General features: G+C 37.5%; 1 protein-coding gene across 2 annotated transcripts in view; it reads left to right on the forward strand.

The window, feature by feature from the left end:
• The window catches only part of BZW2 (basic leucine zipper and W2 domains 2), a 56448-nt gene that overhangs the window by 18897 nt on the left and 18232 nt on the right, over positions 1-19319 (forward strand). The window contains exons 2-6 of one of the 2 annotated variants that reach the window (XM_030264756.4): positions 1338-1402; positions 7660-7836; positions 8944-9047; positions 12141-12206; positions 18094-18229. In XM_030264756.4, the coding sequence (XP_030120616.4) occupies positions 1345-1402; positions 7660-7836; positions 8944-9047; positions 12141-12206; positions 18094-18229 (541 nt within the window). In that variant the 5' untranslated portion in view covers positions 1338-1344. The remainder of the gene's footprint in view (positions 1-1337; positions 1403-7659; positions 7837-8943; positions 9048-12140; positions 12207-18093; positions 18230-19319) is intronic. The other variant, XM_072925565.1, reaches the window with a different exon arrangement.

The following is a 19319-nucleotide window of genomic DNA, read 5'->3' on the forward strand; positions in this document are numbered from 1 at the left end:
CCACTAGAAGTCTGGTGAATGGAAATGCATTGTATAGCTGGAGCATTGTTAAGAGAGTTAAATGAACTTTCAGGGGCAGAGGAAACACTACTTGGATAGTAACATGTGATTGATGGCTTCTTTCTCAGCCACGGAGCTTGAGTTTCTTTTCATTTGTGGTAAGGAGGCGTGTTGGCAAATCTATGTACTTCTAAACTAGATCATAGAGTCCACAATGAAGAAATACAAATAATACAGATTTCTGTAAAACTATAGTTATTAGAAGAAGACACTGAAAGTCTTGAATGAGAAGGCTTAATTTTGTACAAGCAACTCATATGTAACAGTGATCTAATGGCCTGCAGGGTGTGGAGTAGGTGGCCTGTAAGTCTCAGGGCTGGCAGGTGCTGTGGGCAGGACAGGGTGATGACCTGTGGTGATTCCTAGTGCTGCAAAGCTTCCTTTTAATTGCTGCTGTTTGCATGCAACCCTTGGTTTAGCTGCTCTTTGTGTAAAATGCATTATATGTGATGAAACTGATTATATCCAAAGCTTAAAAATAGTTGTTTTCTTTAGATAAAATGACATTAATATATTACCAATTCCCAATTTTTTTGACATTATGTGTTGAGTTTTGCTATAAAGGTCTGAAGTAATACAAGCCCAGTATTTTGTACTGTTGTATGATGTGCCATGTGTCCTTAACTCTGTATTTATGCTCAAAGTTGATGGGGCGAGGGATTTGTTTATCTTCTGTTATTTTTACAACACCCACATGCTTTTCAGAACTGAAAGCTGCTAAGATACAGTGATGCTTGTAAGAAATGTTTAATTAGAATTTGATGGTTAAAGCACTGTCTTTACGGTTAGACCACAAAATCTTGTCTTGAGGTGGACAGTGCGCAGCCCTGGGCATCCGTCTGCCTGGTGACCGTGCTAGAGGGTGAGACCTGTGCCATGCTGACCCTCACCAGGATGGTTCCCAGTCCTCTGCTTTAGTGGCTTCTGTGCCCCCCGTGTCCCCATGAGCTGCATGGGCAGTGATGCTGTACCCCTACCCCAGGAGTAAGGGCAGTGACTCCATCACCTTCCTGGTCAGTTTTGAATCTTCTTGGCTTTTTACAGAGATGCCAACAGCCAGGTTTTAAAAGAAACACATCTCACTGACATTATCCTTGGATTGTAGTGCTCTTCATCTTAAAGATAATGTGAATTACTCTTGGAATATGCATTAAGAACTTTCTTTACCTTTCATATGTTGGGATTTTGCTACACTAAGTTTTTATTTTGCCTTTAGATTAAATTGTTGCTGTAAATGCTAGAGTATAAATATTTTTTCCCTTTTTTTCTTTCTCCAGAAATTTTATGAATAAGAATCAGAAGCCAGTGCTAACAGGCCAGCGGTTCAAAACTAGGAAGAGGGGTAGGTTGCATTATGGTTTTTTGCTTTATTCTTTGTTAAAATGACTAGAAACAGAGCAGGTGGAATGGTTGAATGAAAGTTCAGCTAAAGGATTTTTCTCCCCTTCTTTTCAGCTGTGTCAAGAATGAAGATATTACTTTTAACAAAGGTCTATGAATTCTATTATTTTCACTATATATCCTAGGACTTTATTTAAAATTTTAGTTTATTAGCTATGAAGTCATGTGGAAGCTTCAGTTAAAGATTAGATGCTAAATGAATGTATAGTATATTTACATATGATAAAGTAAACTTTTTAAATGTTCAGTTTGGGTGTTTCTTAAAATGTCCTTTTCAACTAAGAAAGCAAATTATGAGCTTTTATTTAAAGGTTGTGTAAAGAAAATTACCTGGGCTTTTTTTTTGGTTTGATTTTCATTTTTACTTCTTTGACTCAAATCAATGCCATGTCTGTAAGTGAAGCTTTCATATCTAAAAAAGAATTTTCTCACCTTCCTTCTCCATGAAATGGTCAGATTATCTCACTGGCCCTGCTTTCAGCTCAGAAGGAGGTCAGGAATTTCCTCTTTCACAAATACTTATTTCTGCTGTGTTAGTGTAGATTTTCTGGTTTTTTGGGTTTTTTTAATTTGTTAAAATAAGACAATTATGTGAGTCCCAATTTGCTCATTGTTATACTGATTTTCTGTAAATATGATCAACGCTTTGTTTCATTAAATACAGTAGAACATCAATTTTTAAAGAAAGCTGAGTGATGCTGATTGTACTGACCACCCAGGTATTCTGGCACAGCAGGTGTTATCCTAACATGCTCTCTCATACCATACTCGGAATTCATTTGTTACAGTTTAGGTGGCTGGGATGAATGCCTAACAGTCTGAAGCAGAAATACAAAATACACATAATTAATTATTTTATTCCCTTGCTGCTCCCCCACCAAAAAACAAAACCCTAAGTATGGTTTGTGAAAAGAAGGATCACAGTTTTTGTTAGTATAATAGTCAATTATTGCAGCAGACACAGGTGGGGTTCCTATCTGTCATGAAACAGACTTTTTCCATCTTGACTTTCCTGTTTTTGATCAAAAGCTAACATGTCTTAAAAGCTTATCTAAATGTCTTGTGACAGAAAATGTAAATATGAGCATTTTCTTAATGTGGATGAGAGAAACAAAAAGAGTTGGTAACCTTTCTCAGAAAATTTCAAATTTTATCACAAGTCTGAAGAGCTGAATGATGAGTGTCTAGAGATCTAGGATGATGACAAAGCTTTGGTAGGAATGCAAAATAGTTTGGTTTCAGTCATGTTAAAAAGCAGTGCCAGCTTTTTCTCATCTCTCCTCCCTTGTACCTAGCACTTCTTCAATTTGTTTCACTAGTACAGTCTCTTAAATGCAAAATGTCTTTTCTATGGTGTACATACAACGTTTGTAAGGATAAATAATTTAAAAAGAGACCAGTATTGTTTGTAATTAAGTATCATGGTGCTACAGTAATTAGTTAGATTAACTTTCTATCAGCACAGTCAAGAGCATTATGCAGTGGGAGCTATACACTGCATTAACTCACAGCCATAGAGGTGTAGCCAGAGGACTGGAATTAGCAATCCCTAAAGAAATCTGTCTGTCAGATCAGCCAGTAATAGCACTCAGACATGCACACTGCTGGATTGAGCCCATGTATTTTTCAATCTAGTCAGTCAGTTGTGGTAAATATGTTATTTGATAAACTTGTCTTAGAAAATATTCTCTCTCTCACAGAGACTTTCACCTTACGTTTTCCACTAAGTTTGTCATAATCTTTCATAATAGAGATTTTGTCTTTGACTGCTATTTAATTAGCAATAATTAGAATAAATAAAGATACTTGATTTGCAATCCTGTGCCTATCCCTTGGATTTCTGTTTACAGTGATTGGAAGTAGCCCTAGGTAGCTCGCTGATTACATGGAAGAAGGAAAAGACAAAAGGTGGTCTGAAAGATTCACTGGGATTTTTCTTTTGAGAGAGGTTACTTAAATGGGATTGTGGATATTAAGTGACTTTAATATAGAAATTTTAACATGCAAACACTTTTTTTACTCAAGGCATAAGATCTCTTCTTCAAAAGTGGTGTCATCCTAATTGCCTTAATATTTTAATAGCCTGCTTAGAAATTTGTAGCTACTTGGTTCTTTCTAGAGGCAAAGTGTTTGAGAAGAAAAATTATTTCCAAGTATGTTTATTCCCTTAGTTTTCCATATACTTTTGTATCACAGCAGTGCCATAGGTTGTTACATCTTTGACATAAGACTAAAGGATACTCTGAGGTTTTTTTTTATGCTGAGTTTCAGTATATGAGGCATGAGTCCCGAAATGCCACCCAGGTAGGACAGAATGCAGTGGCTGTGGTTTGACCATGACATTATGTTTTTTGCGACTGTACTGTGGTGCGTAACAGGCAGGCAGATAGAGGGTCTGAAACATGCACTTGCTGGGGACAGTGAGCTGCTTGTTTTTACCCATTTGTGTCCCATGATACTCCTTTTTCCCTTCTGCAGATCCCTGCAGCTCTGCCATCTCAGCAAGGTGTGACACTGCAGTCAGGCATCTAATATAACCAACTGCACATGTCACTGGTCAGCTAGCTGCAACTAATCTCAGGTTGTGAACAACTTCTGAGCTGTTAGAGCAAAAAAGAATAAAACAATGTTTTTCAATTTAAAGTTTGAAAGTATGCTTAGTGTGTAAAATATCTTTGAGAGAGAACCATGGAGGAGGAGCTTGTAAATCTCTTTCTAGTTACATTGGTTAACCAAATGAAAGAAATAAGCCTTGCATGCAACATATGTAGTGGCAGACATTCAAATCACTTTAAAAAGGTTTTAAGAAAAAAATGATGCTGTTAAGGGAAAAACCTTCCAAGGGAAGGAGGCATCTCACAGTTCCTATAAACCTAGGCAAATAAAATAGTTTGGTCAGTTCTTGGTATAATCTCTGTACCTGTTGAATATTCCTTTTTCAGTGAGGGTCAGCAGTAGTTGGTGTCTGGCCAGTACTTCTGTTTATGGAACTAGAGCTATGGAGATAAGAAAATTATCTAATAAAAAGTCAATATTAGCACCTTTGTGTTACCTTGTTTGGCCCCTCTTCTTACTTCATGTTATCTTTTTTCTTCCATAGAATTACAGTTGTGGGCCTTCTGTTGATGTGATAAAATTAAGGCAGGACTATGAACATACTTTGTGATTTTCTTAGAAGCAAAAGATAGGAAATAAGGATCTAGGAACATGCTGAAAATAAAAAGCTGTGTACAGCACTGCTGCAGTGGGTATTGTGTGCATCACATCTGCAAGCTACATCTGCCTCTGCTAGCCCATGATTGGAGCTGTGCTTGTTTAGTAATCATGCACTTGACAGCTCAACAGACTCTCACCCCTTGTTGGTGATGGCTTCTTACTCACCCTCTTGTAATATTTCAGCATTTTCCTCTTCAATACATAAGCTTGCTAGGAAAATGTTTCAATAAAATTATAAATTGTTTTTCATCCAATGAATTCACCTCCTGTTCCTATGTGAATTTTTAGGTTGTGATAGACAAGGCAATAATAGGGTACTACAGATGAGAGGAAGACTTCTGGGGCAGGGGAAGAATCTATTTTAAATAGCTAAGAAATATTAATCATGGTATTTGTGTTTGTACTGAGCACTGTGTACCCATGATACCAAGCATATTATACCTTGTAGTTTAGATGAGAACATCTTAAATTTTTAGATAAAATACATTTGAAAAAGGAAAACAGGATTTTTTTTCAGCTCTTAAAACAAAAGTCTATCTCCTTGTTGGTTGATGTATCATCAAGCATTTTGAATTTTTTTTTACTCTTCCAATCATTCATACTTATTTAGCAATCCAAAAGAGAATAATTACACTCAGATGCTTGTTTATGGGTGGAACTGTTTCTTGTGCACAAGTAAAATAGCCTGAAGTACACACACTGAAGTACTTATTTCAGTAAAAGACTGGTTTGTTTCTTGGTTGGTTGGCTGCTTTGTTCTTTGTTTTGGGTTGGTTTTTGTACTTCAAGTTGGAGGAGAGCTGCAACAGAGTTTTTGGTAACGGGTCTGGTGGCTTGGATGGAATTCCAGTAGTATGCTTCTCTGTGGGCATTTCCCTGGAGCAAAGGCACCTACTTCAATTCCCCTCTCAACCTCGTTTGTCCCTGATGATTGTGCCCTGCAGATAGGAGAGGCGGTTCCTCAGAACACAGACTCCTTGTTTTCATCTCAGCCAAGGTCAAGAGAATATGGCTGAGAGTCTGAAAACCTCCCAAGGAAGAAATCATTTGCAGTCCGGAGGAGGGACATTATTGAGTAGTGTATTGGGTGGTGAGAGCATGGTGGTGGAGAATTTAGGTTTGCCATATGTTTGTGTGCATCACTTCAGGGTGAGCCAGAGTTGGGGGCAGATGGTTGCTCGAACATATGTATGGGTGTCCATGGAGTTATCTCAGTTTTGGTCTGAGGAGGTCAGACTTGGGGGATGGGGAAGCAATCCATGTGGAGATGCGTAGTAGATTCAATGTCACAAAAAACTCAGTGTAGCAGGGGCTTTCTGGAAAAACAGGGGATGCTACAGTTTTTCAGTGCTTAGTGCTTGAACTGCAGCTGACTCTGTGCTGCCAGGCTCCTTGAAAGGACAAGTGGACTAATCCCCTGAGTTTCCCAGTGACCTGGGACGCTGAGTGGGAGGGACTGCTTTATGCCTTCCAGGTACAATTGTTATGGAAGAAGGGGATCCTTTGGAAGTGGAGGAGAATGTGCAAGTGAGGTACTGAAGGTGCTAGAATGAGTGCTTCTCAGGTACATGCAGTAGAGGAGAGAGAACTTTTCTGTATTCTTATACAGAAAAGCTATCAGAAGTAGAAATTGTCTGTAAAGTAGTTATTCAATTGCCATGAAAGTACGTGGAAGGAAGGACGAGATTAGGGAAGAGAGGCTGTTAAAAAGCAAGGTCTCTTGTTTAAGGCCTGGGATGAAAAGCTGCACTATGAATAGCGAGGAACAGAAGCTACTCATGCAGCCAGAGGATGCTTAAAGTCCAGAGCTTCTCACAAAAAGTCTGCAAGAGTTACAGCTGGCGTGTTTCAGACTGCATTAGCACATGTTTGGACAGAAATGTAACCAATGCTCAAGTATCTTAGTAAGTAAAAGTCTATGGATTGATCCGCTGGATATTTTCCAGTTTTTCAAGAACTTGTATCAGTATTTGTGTCAGCAGGTGATAACAACCCTGTGTAGAAATGTAACCAATGCTCAAGTATCTTAGTAAGTAAAAGTCTATGGATTGATCCTCTGGATATTTTCCAGTTTTTCAAGAACTTGTATCAGTATTTGTGTCAGCAGGTGATAACAACCCTGTGTATGAGTGCACAGAACAGCTTGCAATTTTGTTTCTGAAATTCAAAGTTATTTTAACAGTAACAGGCATTTTATTTGTGCCATTTTATAAAAGCGAGGTTTTTAAAGAAGCTTCAAGTGGCCACGGTAAGCTGTTAACTGTGTGGGCAAAAAGGCAGCAGGAGGTATGGCTAAATCTACATAAGAGTTATCTGGAGGTTGCAGTTGTTTCTGTTGTGACTAATGACCTTGACACAGGGGTATTGGGGGTCAGGCTGTGCCTTAATTGAATTCAACAAGGGACTGCTGTGGAAAATGCCATGTGTGTGCTGTGTTCCTACAGCTGCTTAGGTCTGTGAATATAAAATATAAATTCTTGGTTGCATTGTGTTGCCTTAAATGTTTATTCAAAAACTAGTTTTATTAATAACTCAATCACCTATTTTTCCTGAAGACTCTTTTTGAAAACATATTAGTTATGTAACCATAGTTATTAAAAGAAAAACAGTAAGAGATGAAAAGTGAAATGTTCATACAGTGGGATTATGTACTCATAGTTTAGCATTTCCTTTATTCTGCTCTCAGAGCAAGAGAAGAGTATGAAGTTTGAAAACAATAGTTGCTTTTCCTCAGTTTATTTATTCCATATGTTTATGTGTGTTTTGCTGTTGGGAGATGATGAGGAGAGGGGAAGCAAGGGTAACCACTGCAGAATTTCCAGAAATTATACAAGCTAAACAAATTTATGGTGTGTTGACCAGAATGAGAAGAGTATTTTAGGTGCCGTGGTCCTTTCAATTGCTGACTGATACAGGATTTTAACAATTTTTAAAACTGACACTCACCCTCTCTCTCCTTCTCCTTCTTTCTCTCTGTTTCAGATGAAAAGGAGAAATTTGAACCCACAGTCTTCAGGGATACAATTGTCCAAGGCCTCAATGAAGCTGGGAATGACCTGGAGGCTATAGCCAAGTTTCTGGATGCAGCAGGCTCACGGCTTGATTATCGCCGCTATGCTGACACACTCTTTGATATTTTGGTAGCTGGCAGCATGTTAGGTACCTGCAGAATATCTGACAGAGAATTTTGATGATTAGCCTTGCTTGCTTCTTTGAAGATGCTGTCTTCCTCTACAGTGGAAATTATAGCCTGTATTACAATTTCACTGCTTGCATCTCATATCATAGCACTATTTGTTGTTTGTCATACAGTAACACCCCAGTACTTTCTGGATACTGCTCTGAGAACCCTTAAGTCTGAGCTAAACCAGCATATAATTGCAACAGCGAAGAGAATGAGAGGTGCTAACTAGGGGAAACGGAAGGATTTATTAGCATAAAAAGGTGCACTCCAGGTTAAGAGCTGCTGCAAATCTTGCTTTGTAGATGTTGCAACAAAAGGTAGCTCAGAGAAGTGAAGGATAATGAGGTGTGCTTTGTGCATGTTCATGGGACATTTCTGTCAGGTATCAGTGGCAGCTTCTGGCAAAAACATGCTTTTTACTTTTCTCTTCATTTTGAGTAAGTTATCTGCTTTTACTGGTCACATTGCTTTGACTCCTGCTTCCTGCTCTTTGGTATGTAAGAAGAAAAGATGTTTTTGTAAGATTTGAGGTAATGCAGGGAACAGCAGCTAGTGGAAGTACCTAGGGAAAAAAAAAACTCTCAACAAAATAAGCCAGTGTTTTGAATGTTTACATGAGCTTGGTAAGTATTAGAGGGGTTAGCAGGATGGTCCAAGTACTCAGATTACTAACACAGTGCTAATACTTTTCTCTTTGGGAAGGATTTACATTATTATGGTGTTTAAAGTAAGAATTAAAATAATGTGTAAGGGTTGTGCTCCAACCCATACTTGTTTGATCACTCTCAGTGCTCTCAAGACCAGCTGAGATTCCTTAGGAATTCCTTAGGGTGAGCTGAATCACTCAGTCCTATGAGGACTGTGTGATCTACAGTGCAGCATATCAGCCAGGTGTTCCTTCTGTCAGGTGCCACCACGTCTTAGCAAAGTTTGGTCTGTCTCTATTTCTCCCTCTCCCCAGCTGTTACTGTGGCCTTTTGCCTCTGTGATATTAATGCAAGACTTACTGGACTTACTTATTAAATCTTACATTCTTTAAAGTAAGAAATAATTCCTTGCCTTTTTTTCCTCCTTTCTTACAGCTCCTGGAGGCACACGCATAGATGACAATGACAAGACCAAGATGACCAACCACTGTGTATTTTTTGCAGATGAAGATCATGATGCCATCCGAAATTATGCTCAGGTCAGTAAAGGCGCAGCTGATTACTGTTTTCCATTTACGTGTCAAAAGGGATTATAATGGAACATCTGCAGTCTGTCTAGGCTGCACTAGGCTAGCTACAGACCAATTGAAAATCCTGTTAATCATTAATCTGCCCTAACATACACATTTTAGGTAAGAAAATAGGATGTCTGAGATAATCTGATCACAGGTGTCAATGCTTTCTTTACAAAAAGCAGTCTTGCTTATCACAGTCCACCATTGGTTGAGTCTATTTCTAGGAACCACCCTTACTAATTTTGTTGACCTTTTTTGTGTGCAGACTGAAATATTTATATGACCATATTTTAAGAAACACATGCACTGTATCAGAAATTCAGCTTTTATAAGCAGTGGTGTGGCCAGCAGGACCAGGGCAGTGTACATCCCCCTGTACTCAGCACTGGTGAGGCCACAGCTCAAATCCGGTGTTCATTTTTGGGGCCTCACTACAAGAAAGACATTGAGGTGCTGGGGAGTGTTCAGAGAAGGGCAGTGGAGCTGGGGAAGGTCTGGAGCACAAGCCTTGTGATGGAGCTGGGAGTGCTTAGCCTGGAGAAAAGGAGGCTCAGGGGAAACTTTGTCACTCTCTACAATTCCCTGAAAGGAGGCTGTAGCCAGGTGGGGGTCAGTCTCTTCTCACACATATCAAGTGACAGGATGAGAGGAGATGGCCTCAAGGTGTGCCAGGTGAGGTTTAGATGGATAGTAGGAAAAATTTATTCACGGAAAGAATTGTCAAAAGTGTAGTGGACTGCCGAGGGAAATGGTGGAGTCACCAGTCTTGGAGATATTAAGAGATCTGTAGACACGGTAGCCTAGGGCCATGGTTTAGTGGCACTTGGCGTTGCTGGGTTAACAGTTGGACTCCATGGTCTTAAAGGTTTTTTCCAACCTAAACAATTCTATGAAGTATATGAATGACAAAAAATATAAAGCTCACGCCTCCAAACTTTAGTTGCATAACTAGTTAGGAGTTGGGCACATATTCCAAGAGCTTTCATTTCTCCTACATATGTGATGTATAATTTCTTGCAGGAATAAGTCTTGCATAAATACGCCTGTGTGAAATTAATACAAAAAGCCAGTGAACTATAAAACATTCTTGAAAAGAAACTAACTTTGCATAACCCCATAATGGAAGGTAGTAATTATATGAGAAATTACAGTATGAATTCTATGGAAAGTTCAAAGCCACCATGCATTTCTGGATACCAGTAGGATTGTATAAAAATGTAATACCCTTGCAACTCCCATATGTCAAAACCCTATTGCTAATTAAGTATGTATTTATCTTTTTAAATTGCTGGGTATTATTGGAATGCTGGAGACAGCAACTAAAAGCATAAAAGCTGGTGTTCCTGCTAAGGTGTTTAGGGTGATAAGTTCCCGGAGAGGTCCATAGCTGATTCAAAGACTGCTGGAATAAAAATCTACATTGGTAAAATATATTTTCTTCATAGCAGAAAGCTCCTTTAAAAAACACCTTTAAAAATCTAGATTAGTTAAATTACTTATTTTTGGAAAGGAAGTCAATATTTCTCATGTGTCAGCTTTATCATCTCTTGAAAACAGGGTATTTGGCTTCAGGGAAATCTCTGTTATCAGTAAAGGCATTGATTCGGTCTTCTTGAATTTTAATATTTTAATGATCTTTTGAACAAAAATTATCAGTTCTAGTCCTCCAAGGAAAAATTTGAAGTAAAATATTTCATATTGAAAAATTGAAAGTAAGGCTTTGCTTCAGGATTTGCAGGAGTGGAATTTTCAATGGATTTGCTGCCCTTCAAACCAAAAGCCAGCAAAATAATTCAACATTTTGTAATTATTGCCTGAAGAGATGTCTTTTTATTGACCTTGCAATTTTTTCATTTATAATGAAAAATAGAGCTTTTACTGTATTATGAAAATGTGAGGTTAGTCAAAAATAGTATTTAGATTTTTTTTTATCTAGAAGATGCCTAGAAGGTAATTTATTACTCTGTCTCCCAGGTAGTGTGGCTGGGTTTTTTGTGGATTTAGTTATGGAAACAATTAAAAGTGAAAATTCTTCAAGTCAAAAGACTTAAATTAATATTGATATTTTAGTGGATTATTTGCATATGTCACGATTCTGTCATTTACAGAGACTTAAAAAATATGCAGAATTTTATTTGGGAATATTAACAAGAATCTTACATTTTCATCTTCTATCTTATTTTATTAGGATTCTGTGTGTTCTCTACTTTTGAGTGTGGCCACACTTGATTTTACACTTTTTCTGAGCCAAAATACTACAAGTTAGCATGTTTGGATGTATTTTATATTACGGAAAGTGAATTGAAGCTTTCTAAACCAAATTTTCCTTCCTCCCCCATCCAGTGTGGCAATAATGTCATTTGTTCCCCACATAAAGCTTTTTACCTGTGACAGTGAGTCATATGCTTTGTGCCTTTTTACAGCAGTGCGAGCGATGATTTGTTTAATTTAATTTCTTACCTCTTCCTTCTTCACCTTGAATGAACTCTGCACCTGTGCTGCTTCTAGTTTCATAGTCTGTGGTCACATGATGGGAAACAAATGGTCAAAACTAGAGAACAAGTGATACCAATAATATAATTGTTTTAGAAGCTTTGGCAAATGTTCTTCCTCTTTCTCTGACAGTAGTGTGTTTTGTTGTAAACATTTATGTAGTTGAATTGCCAAGATATTGCATCTATTGAAGATGCCCAGCATCCTTACTCCATCAGCCTACAGCTGGGAGCTACAGCTGGGCTGCATTACTGTGGGAAGGGTGCAGTTACCCTGTTTCTCCTCCTCTCCCTTGCTTTTATCTATGGGTAGGGTGAAAAGCGGAGAAGGGAAAAAAAATTGAAAAATATGAAAATATTCAAACTGCAGTAAATTCTGCCGTTCAACCATTGCTCTATGAAGCAAGAATCACAAAATTGAGAGAAGGATGTTTTGTGCTCTCCATGGGGCAGACAACACTAGAGAAATATCATTCTGAAAGCTGCTTATTTTCCTTTACTTTTTTTTTAAAGAAAGGTGGCTGTAATTGTTACGCATTTTAAGTTAATCTGTGTTTATCTTTAGGTCTTCAATAAGCTTATCAGGAGATACAAATATCTGGAGAAAGCATTTGAAGATGAAATCAAGAAGGTAATGTTGATGGCAGTCTTTACTGGAATGATAATGTTTTTACTATATTTCTAATATAATTGTATATGTACCAATGTGATGCTTCTAGGTGTTTTATTTAGCTCTACTGGAAGAGAGGATGGAATCTACAGGAGGCAGCTTTACTCTGCTAATTCAGCTCTGTGGGAATACTGCAGGAAGCACTTGATGTAGCGTGTTTATGAATTAATGATTCCTTTGGTTGCTCTAACCAAACTCACTTTCTTATTCCAGACTTTTTTTGTGCAAAATTTTGATACAGTTTGGGGTATTCCTCTTAATGAGAAGTGGTATTAGTGTCCTGCAAATAGAGCATCTCTCTGTTTTTTTCCAAAAAATAAATGCAAATCTGCTATGCAGAATGTCTCTTGGTGTAAGAGCATTAAACCACTCCTGCACTGTGGAATGAATCCTAACCACAAGTTTTTTGTATTTGGGGCCACATATGTGTGTAAGAGACAGTCCTCACCAGTGGCAGAGTGCTCAGGATTTGCCTCTTAGACTGTAGTGGCTATTTGTGAATGCTGTTTTGTTTTGTGATACTGAATTCTAAGGAGACAGGAAAAGCCAGGGTAAAAATGTTTGAAAAACAACATATAGATTTATTTTGTCTATTTTGAGACCCTAGTAACAGATCTAAATATCTTTTTCTAATGGCCTGAATAAGTAATAATCACTGTACTGTCCTGTAACTTAACAGGCATGCTGGTAGTAGCAAAACCTGTCCCATGACTAAAGTATCATGTTTGTTAAACATAAAAATGTGTTTCCATATTATATAAACATTAGAAAGGTTGCTGCAAGGGTCAAATGAGGGCACATTTGGAGCTTGGTACCTCACCAGCACTTCTTGTGCCTGAATTAATTTGGCTTTGATTTATACATTCTTGCGCATACAGGAAATTATTTTTACACTTGTGGCCAGCATGCCTATCAACTGGTGCTGATTACTCAGTACATCATTCTAAAGACCTAAATTTACCTCTATCCCCACATAAATCTAATGTTCCTGCTGTTAATTACTGTAATCACTGACATGAGAAGCGCTGACTCACAGCATTCAAGTTTCAGAGAGTGCTCAGCATATTAAGCAAATGGCATGTCAATTGAAGCTGCCTCTGCTCATTTCTGTAACTTGCTTGGCTTTGCATCCTCTTAAGCTTCCAAAAATTCACTTTGCACTCTTAGTAACAAGATAAGACTATGGCACCTCCACTGCCATTGCCCTTAAAACCCTTAAGGACTACTTGTAGGTGCCTTTTGCTTACCTTCTCCCTCCCTCTGCTTGTGTGAATCCGCAAAGTGGCTGTTTTCTCACTTATGAGGCTGCAGGGTTTTTAACCACTTCATCCTTTAATCCCTGCATGGTATAATTTATACAGGAGTAGCTGCCCATGGAGGTCCAGAAGATAGACACATTTGTATTTCCAGAAGTTGTTTCTGCTAGCCCAAAGATGGCTGCAAGTTAGTTGGTGGTTAGATATTGTAAGCGAGTGACTTGTTGACATTTTTTTGTGGGTCACTGTCCCAGCAATGAAAGTGATGTTTCTGGCAGACTCATTAGGCAGATAGACCACTTGGGGGGAAATTAGCTCTTCTCATAGAAAAAGGCATGCCAAAAAAATCAAGGCGATACCAGCAGTTTCACGCTAAAGAAGCAGATGCTGTCAGTGGGACTTTTCTTTCAAGAGAGCTTATCTTAGATAGCAGTATTTGCACAAGTAGTTGGTTTATGTTTTCTAGATCATGACTTTCTCATTAGGACATTATTTTCTACCATCTTTCCTCTCTTTGTCTGCTTCTAGCGTTCAGTTATTTTATTTCTTACCTCTCTCTCATTAAAATTGCCAGTTACTCATTTGTCTAATGGCATAAGCAAACTATATATCTGAAGTTTTACATATAAGTTAGTTTGTGCAAGTAGTTTTAACAGACAATGTTTAGATGCATTGCTCACTTGCTGTGTTTTCATGTAGGCACTTTTAAGTTCATATGAGCATGGCCCAATGTACTGGCATAGGCCCGTAACATTTTGCAATAATTTCAGTAAAATTCTAAGTTTCAAACTTGTGTTCTTCTTTCTCTACATATGTATTTCCTTGGATGAAGAATGCAGTTATTGTCTATCTGTCTAGTATGTTTGCATGTTTAGGTAATCTTCTATATAAACTTTTTAATATTACAATTGGGATAAAGTACAGATAATTTTTTTGGTCTTCACAGTGGTAAATATTACTGAGTCATAAGAGGATGTCAAGTCCTGGCAGATGTTGTGACGTCCACTATTTGCGTTCCTATTTTCCTAATGAAAGAACTGTAAATTAAGCCAGATATTAGGAAATAAGAGGAGAATAGCATGCTGCGATTGAATAGGGAGTGAGTAGAAATGCTTTAAGTCAGCTGAATGAAAGGCAGGACTCAGTCAGCAGATATCTGTTGCTATATTAGCTGCCTTCTCCATTGCTGACAATTCAGCTGTCTGCAGATGTGACAAACTGTTAGCAACAGACCAGTTCAGATAATGAAGACATAAAAAGACATTATGCTCCCTGTGTGGGTAAAGTTCCTTAATTTTCACCATTTAAAATTTCTGGCTCACAAGAGGTGATCAGAAGCACTTGTTTTTCTTGTGTGCATTTTAATGTTCTATGAATGTGTTTATTTGTGCGCATCTTCTATGCCCAGAAATTGTACTTAAAAGACTTTTTCTTTAATGACAAGAACAACATGGAACATCACATGAGGCCTGGTCTTATGCTTATTAGGTATTCTGAATTTCTGCTTATATAGTTGGGAGTTCTTATAGATATCACAGAAATACAAATTAATGAGCCGGAGCTGCCCTTTTTATGCCTGGAATCAGTTTGTATCTAATGAAAGCAGTAATGTCTGTGCTTGGCTAACAGCAGGGAAGCATTAGCTTGGAGAATGTTCTGTGGGTGGTTGGGAACTATTCTGAAGTGTCTTGGACATTTTGTGACTTCGCTACTGAGGTTTGTAATTGCGATGCTAAAAGAAGAGTGCTTAAATTAATCAGCAGTAAAAATCTGAAGTAACAACTTTGAACTGAAATTTAAGTTCTGTTTCATGGTTTTTAAAATGGATTTATGAAAGATTTGAGTTTTCCTATCGCTTAGTCTCCCCCTGAACTATGTTTCACAACTGCTGGAAAGTATAGAATAGTATTCTTAAGCAGCAGAAAAGGGTAAGTCTAGGTTTGAGCTGCTTTTGAAAAATATTGGCAAAACAAAAATTAGACAACTAGCGCCAACAATACTTTAAGTAGCAAGGGATGTGTAGAAGATAAAGGTTCTGTTTAAAACAGAATTTGACATGAATGGGTGTAACTGTTCATGATCTACAAATTACTGATGTAATGGATGGAGGTTGGAGGTTGGAACTCAGAAGTATATCAAAACCTGTTATGTTAAAGTGGTCAGTGTGGCCGCTTTCTAATAAAAATCCTAATCTATTGGTTTTTTTAGAAGAAAAAGAAAAAAAATTTAAGTGGAGTACACAAATCTCAAGCTGTTTTCTCTTTATTAACAGTTTCAGCACTTCCAGGAAACAGGTCTAATTCTGATTTTTTTTTTCTTGTGCAGATCTCTTTTTAGTACAGTATTATTGATAAAGCTTGTATAAAGAAAGCTTTAAATCCACAGGCTTCCAGTTTACACTAGGATTATATTAAAATTCTGTAAGAATGTTCTGTTTTCCATTAAATGTGGCCCTGGAGTTCCTTTGCCTACACCATTATACACACCAGTTAGTTGCTGCATTTGGAAATACAGCACACCACTTGTTTCTCAGTCATGTATTTAGAAATAGTAACTCCATTCTTCTGCATCCCGAATTTTCACGCATTTTGTGGTTGAGTCACAGTTTGCTGAAATAAAATTACACCTTGAGATGTGGTAGTTTCATAATTGTTCTTTTAAGCTAAAAGTGTATGTTGCAGTCATTTGGCTGAAGCCCACTGAAAAAAATTCCAAGTGATTTGTCTGTGGCTGAGTCATTCAGTCCTGTGTAAGCTGTAATTTAAAGCTGATGTTTTTTTGTAAGTACTACCGTATGAATGAGGATTTTTTTCAGTTCTGTTCACTGATGCAGAGCAGAACTATTCATAAAACACTGCATGAGATTTAATAACTTCTTTAGTTACCTGGATTTTTAAAACATCACTGCATTTAAAAGTTTTACATTTGTTGATAAACTGCTTGGATATCTCAGAGAAGATCTCTCACTGTCCATGGTAACAAACAAGGACAGGGACATGTGTCATATTCTGTCCCTTTGTATGGGTAGAATCTGATAATTAAGAAATACCCTAATGGTGGAAACCTGGTGAGAATTTTCTATCAAAACAAACTGTTTTGCTTTAACTGCATTTGTTGCTCATGTAGAAAATAAAAAAGGGTGTCCTGACAGCAGAAGATCAGGACATCCTTTTGGAGGGGTGCCATTTGTTCTTCCTTATGAAGAAAAAAGAGTATTCTTTTTGACTGCAGAAAATTGTATCTGCAGTAATCTCTTTTTTTCCCTTCTTCTGTGGCAATGGTAAATTTGTAAGCTAGCATCTCATGGAATCAGCAGCTTTTTGCATTGAATGAAGCTGTCCTTTAATGTCTCACCTCTTTTTTTTTTTCCCCATCACCCATATTGTGATCACTAACAATACATTAAGAAAACATTATTGTTAACAGTAATGCCATTGACAAAACCTGATTCTGCATGGCTTTTTTTTTTTCTGATATGAAGGAAAAAGGGCATAATGTACTCCTCAATATGCTCTCAAGTCAATAATTTTAACATATGAAATTAAGATTTTAAAAATACTTAATTGCCAGTTTTAGATTTAAAAGGTGTATATGTAGTTCAGATCTTCCAAGCTGATGAGATTTGTAATTTTTTCTCAAATTTTTTTTCCCTTGTAATTAGTACTAGGAATGGCAAGGTCTTAAATCTGCCTGTGTTCCTGTCTGTACTGTGTTGGCTTTATCAGTAGTGTCTGATCTTGAAATATAATTATTATTTTAGCCAGTAGAAGAATCTGTTGTAATTGTGCTGTGTCCCCTTCCCTAAAAGAAAACCAGGACGTTTTCCCATCCTTTTTATTGTTTGCATCAGCAATAGTTTTTAAAAACTAGAAAACAAAGTGCAACTCTGTGGCTTAGCTGGAAGTCTGAAGATGTGAAGAGGCAGGCTCTTGTCTGTGATCCTGTAGTTTCTGTGTGTCTCAAGCCTGTGCCAAGTACTTTTATCTTTACACATGCAGGAGAAGACAGGTCTTTTATTCCAGACTAAAGTCATATTCCCCACAGAATCACAGAATGGCTTAGGCTGGACCTTAAAGCATCATGGAATGGCTTTGGACCTTAAAGACCATCTAGCTCCAAACCCCCTTCTACGGGCAGGGACACATTTTACTAGACCAGGTTGCTCAGCTCCATCCAACATGGTCTTGAACACTGCCAGGGATGGGGCATCTACATCTTCTCTGGCAACCTATCCCAAAGCCTTGCCACCCTCACAGTAAAGATTTATTGCTAATATCTAATTTAAATGAGCTTTGTTTCAGTTGGAAGCCATTCCCCCTCTTGCTGTCAGTACCTGCTCTTATAAATAGTCTCTCTACATCTTTTTTTGCAGACTCCCTTCAGGTACTTGTCTTGTGTTCTTAGAGAAAGTGAAATTACAAGGGATCAGTGAAATGTCACTGTCATGCTTCTGGGTAGATTTTGTTGTGATTGCTGTAATTTGTATTGAGATTTCCCAAGAAATAAGAAATAAAACCGATAATATTCCTTTCTGCCTGTTGTCCTCCTGTGCCTCAAATAAATATTTTTTTCTTTTCTTGTCTGGCCCACAGCTCCTGTTGTTTCTTAAAGCCTTTACTGAGACGGAGCAGACAAAACTGGCAATGCTTTCTGGCATCCTCTTAGCCAATGGGACTCTTCCTGCTACAATTTTAACAAGCCTCTTCACTGACAATATAGTCAAAGAAGGTAATTTTCCATATCTTTTTTCCTATCTTAGCTTTTTTATAGGAGATGTATTTTGTTGCAATGCATTATATATGTTGCAATAAAATGGAAATTGGAAAGTTGTGAATGTACAACAGAATCAGTATTTTAAAGCAGAAGCATAAACAGACAGCAGTGCCCAACATACTTTGTGAAATCTTGTAAGAGGCAAATCAGACAGAAAAAAGCCACAAAACAAAAATAAACCCTAAAGGACTTATGGTTTTTTGGAAGTCATACTTGTGTATGCAAAATTGTAGGATTCATGTATTATTGTGGTACTGTAAAGGAGTGAAGTATAATATCTCTTCCTGAGATAAGTCTGGCATTTCTTCAAGTGTTGCTAATATCTTGTGAGTGAGAAGTGAGGCAGATCACATGTAGGCCAATGGGATATTGCAGAACAAAAATTAGTCCCTCATTTTGCCTTCATACTGGTAGTGATCAGTGACTGATAAACTTTCTCATGATTTTGTGTTTATTATATGATGAGTAAACGAGTTCTTTCAGTCTTAAGGTGCCTTTTTGAAATTACTTTATTTAAGGATTTTTGTTATATATTTATAGCCATGTACCTTGGAGTCCTGATTATACAACTGCTTCCTCAACAATTTCTTTCTCTGACAGTTCTGACTACCTGGCATGATTGCAAATGTAGTGGTAGAGTTGAACAGTTTTCATGACCTTTTTTTGGTTTTGTTAAAGAATTATATATTAGCTAAAAAGCTAAAATGTATTCTAATTTTCATTTTTAAAAAATGATTCTAACTTCATGTTCTCATTTGCAGCATGCTAACCATTGCATTTGTTTTCTAAATGCTGCAGAAAGAAAAGGCACAGCTGCAGCTTTGCTCTGTCATCACTCATGACTTTTGAAATCAGAATTAAACTAGCAAAAATCTCAAACAAAAGCACTAATCCATGTTTTTAGGATGATTGTCTGCAATGCGTTTAAATGAAAGTCTTCTAGTTATGGGAAGACAAAAGACATTGGAAAACCCAAATTTTTAAAAATCATGGAAATTGTTATATTTTAAATTTAGCATTTTAAGAATACGATTCTTAGTTGCTT

The sequence above is a fragment of the Taeniopygia guttata genome, chromosome 2 (genome assembly GCF_048771995.1).
Source record: "Taeniopygia guttata chromosome 2, bTaeGut7.mat, whole genome shotgun sequence".
NCBI classification, from domain to species: Eukaryota; Metazoa; Chordata; class Aves; order Passeriformes; family Estrildidae; genus Taeniopygia; species Taeniopygia guttata.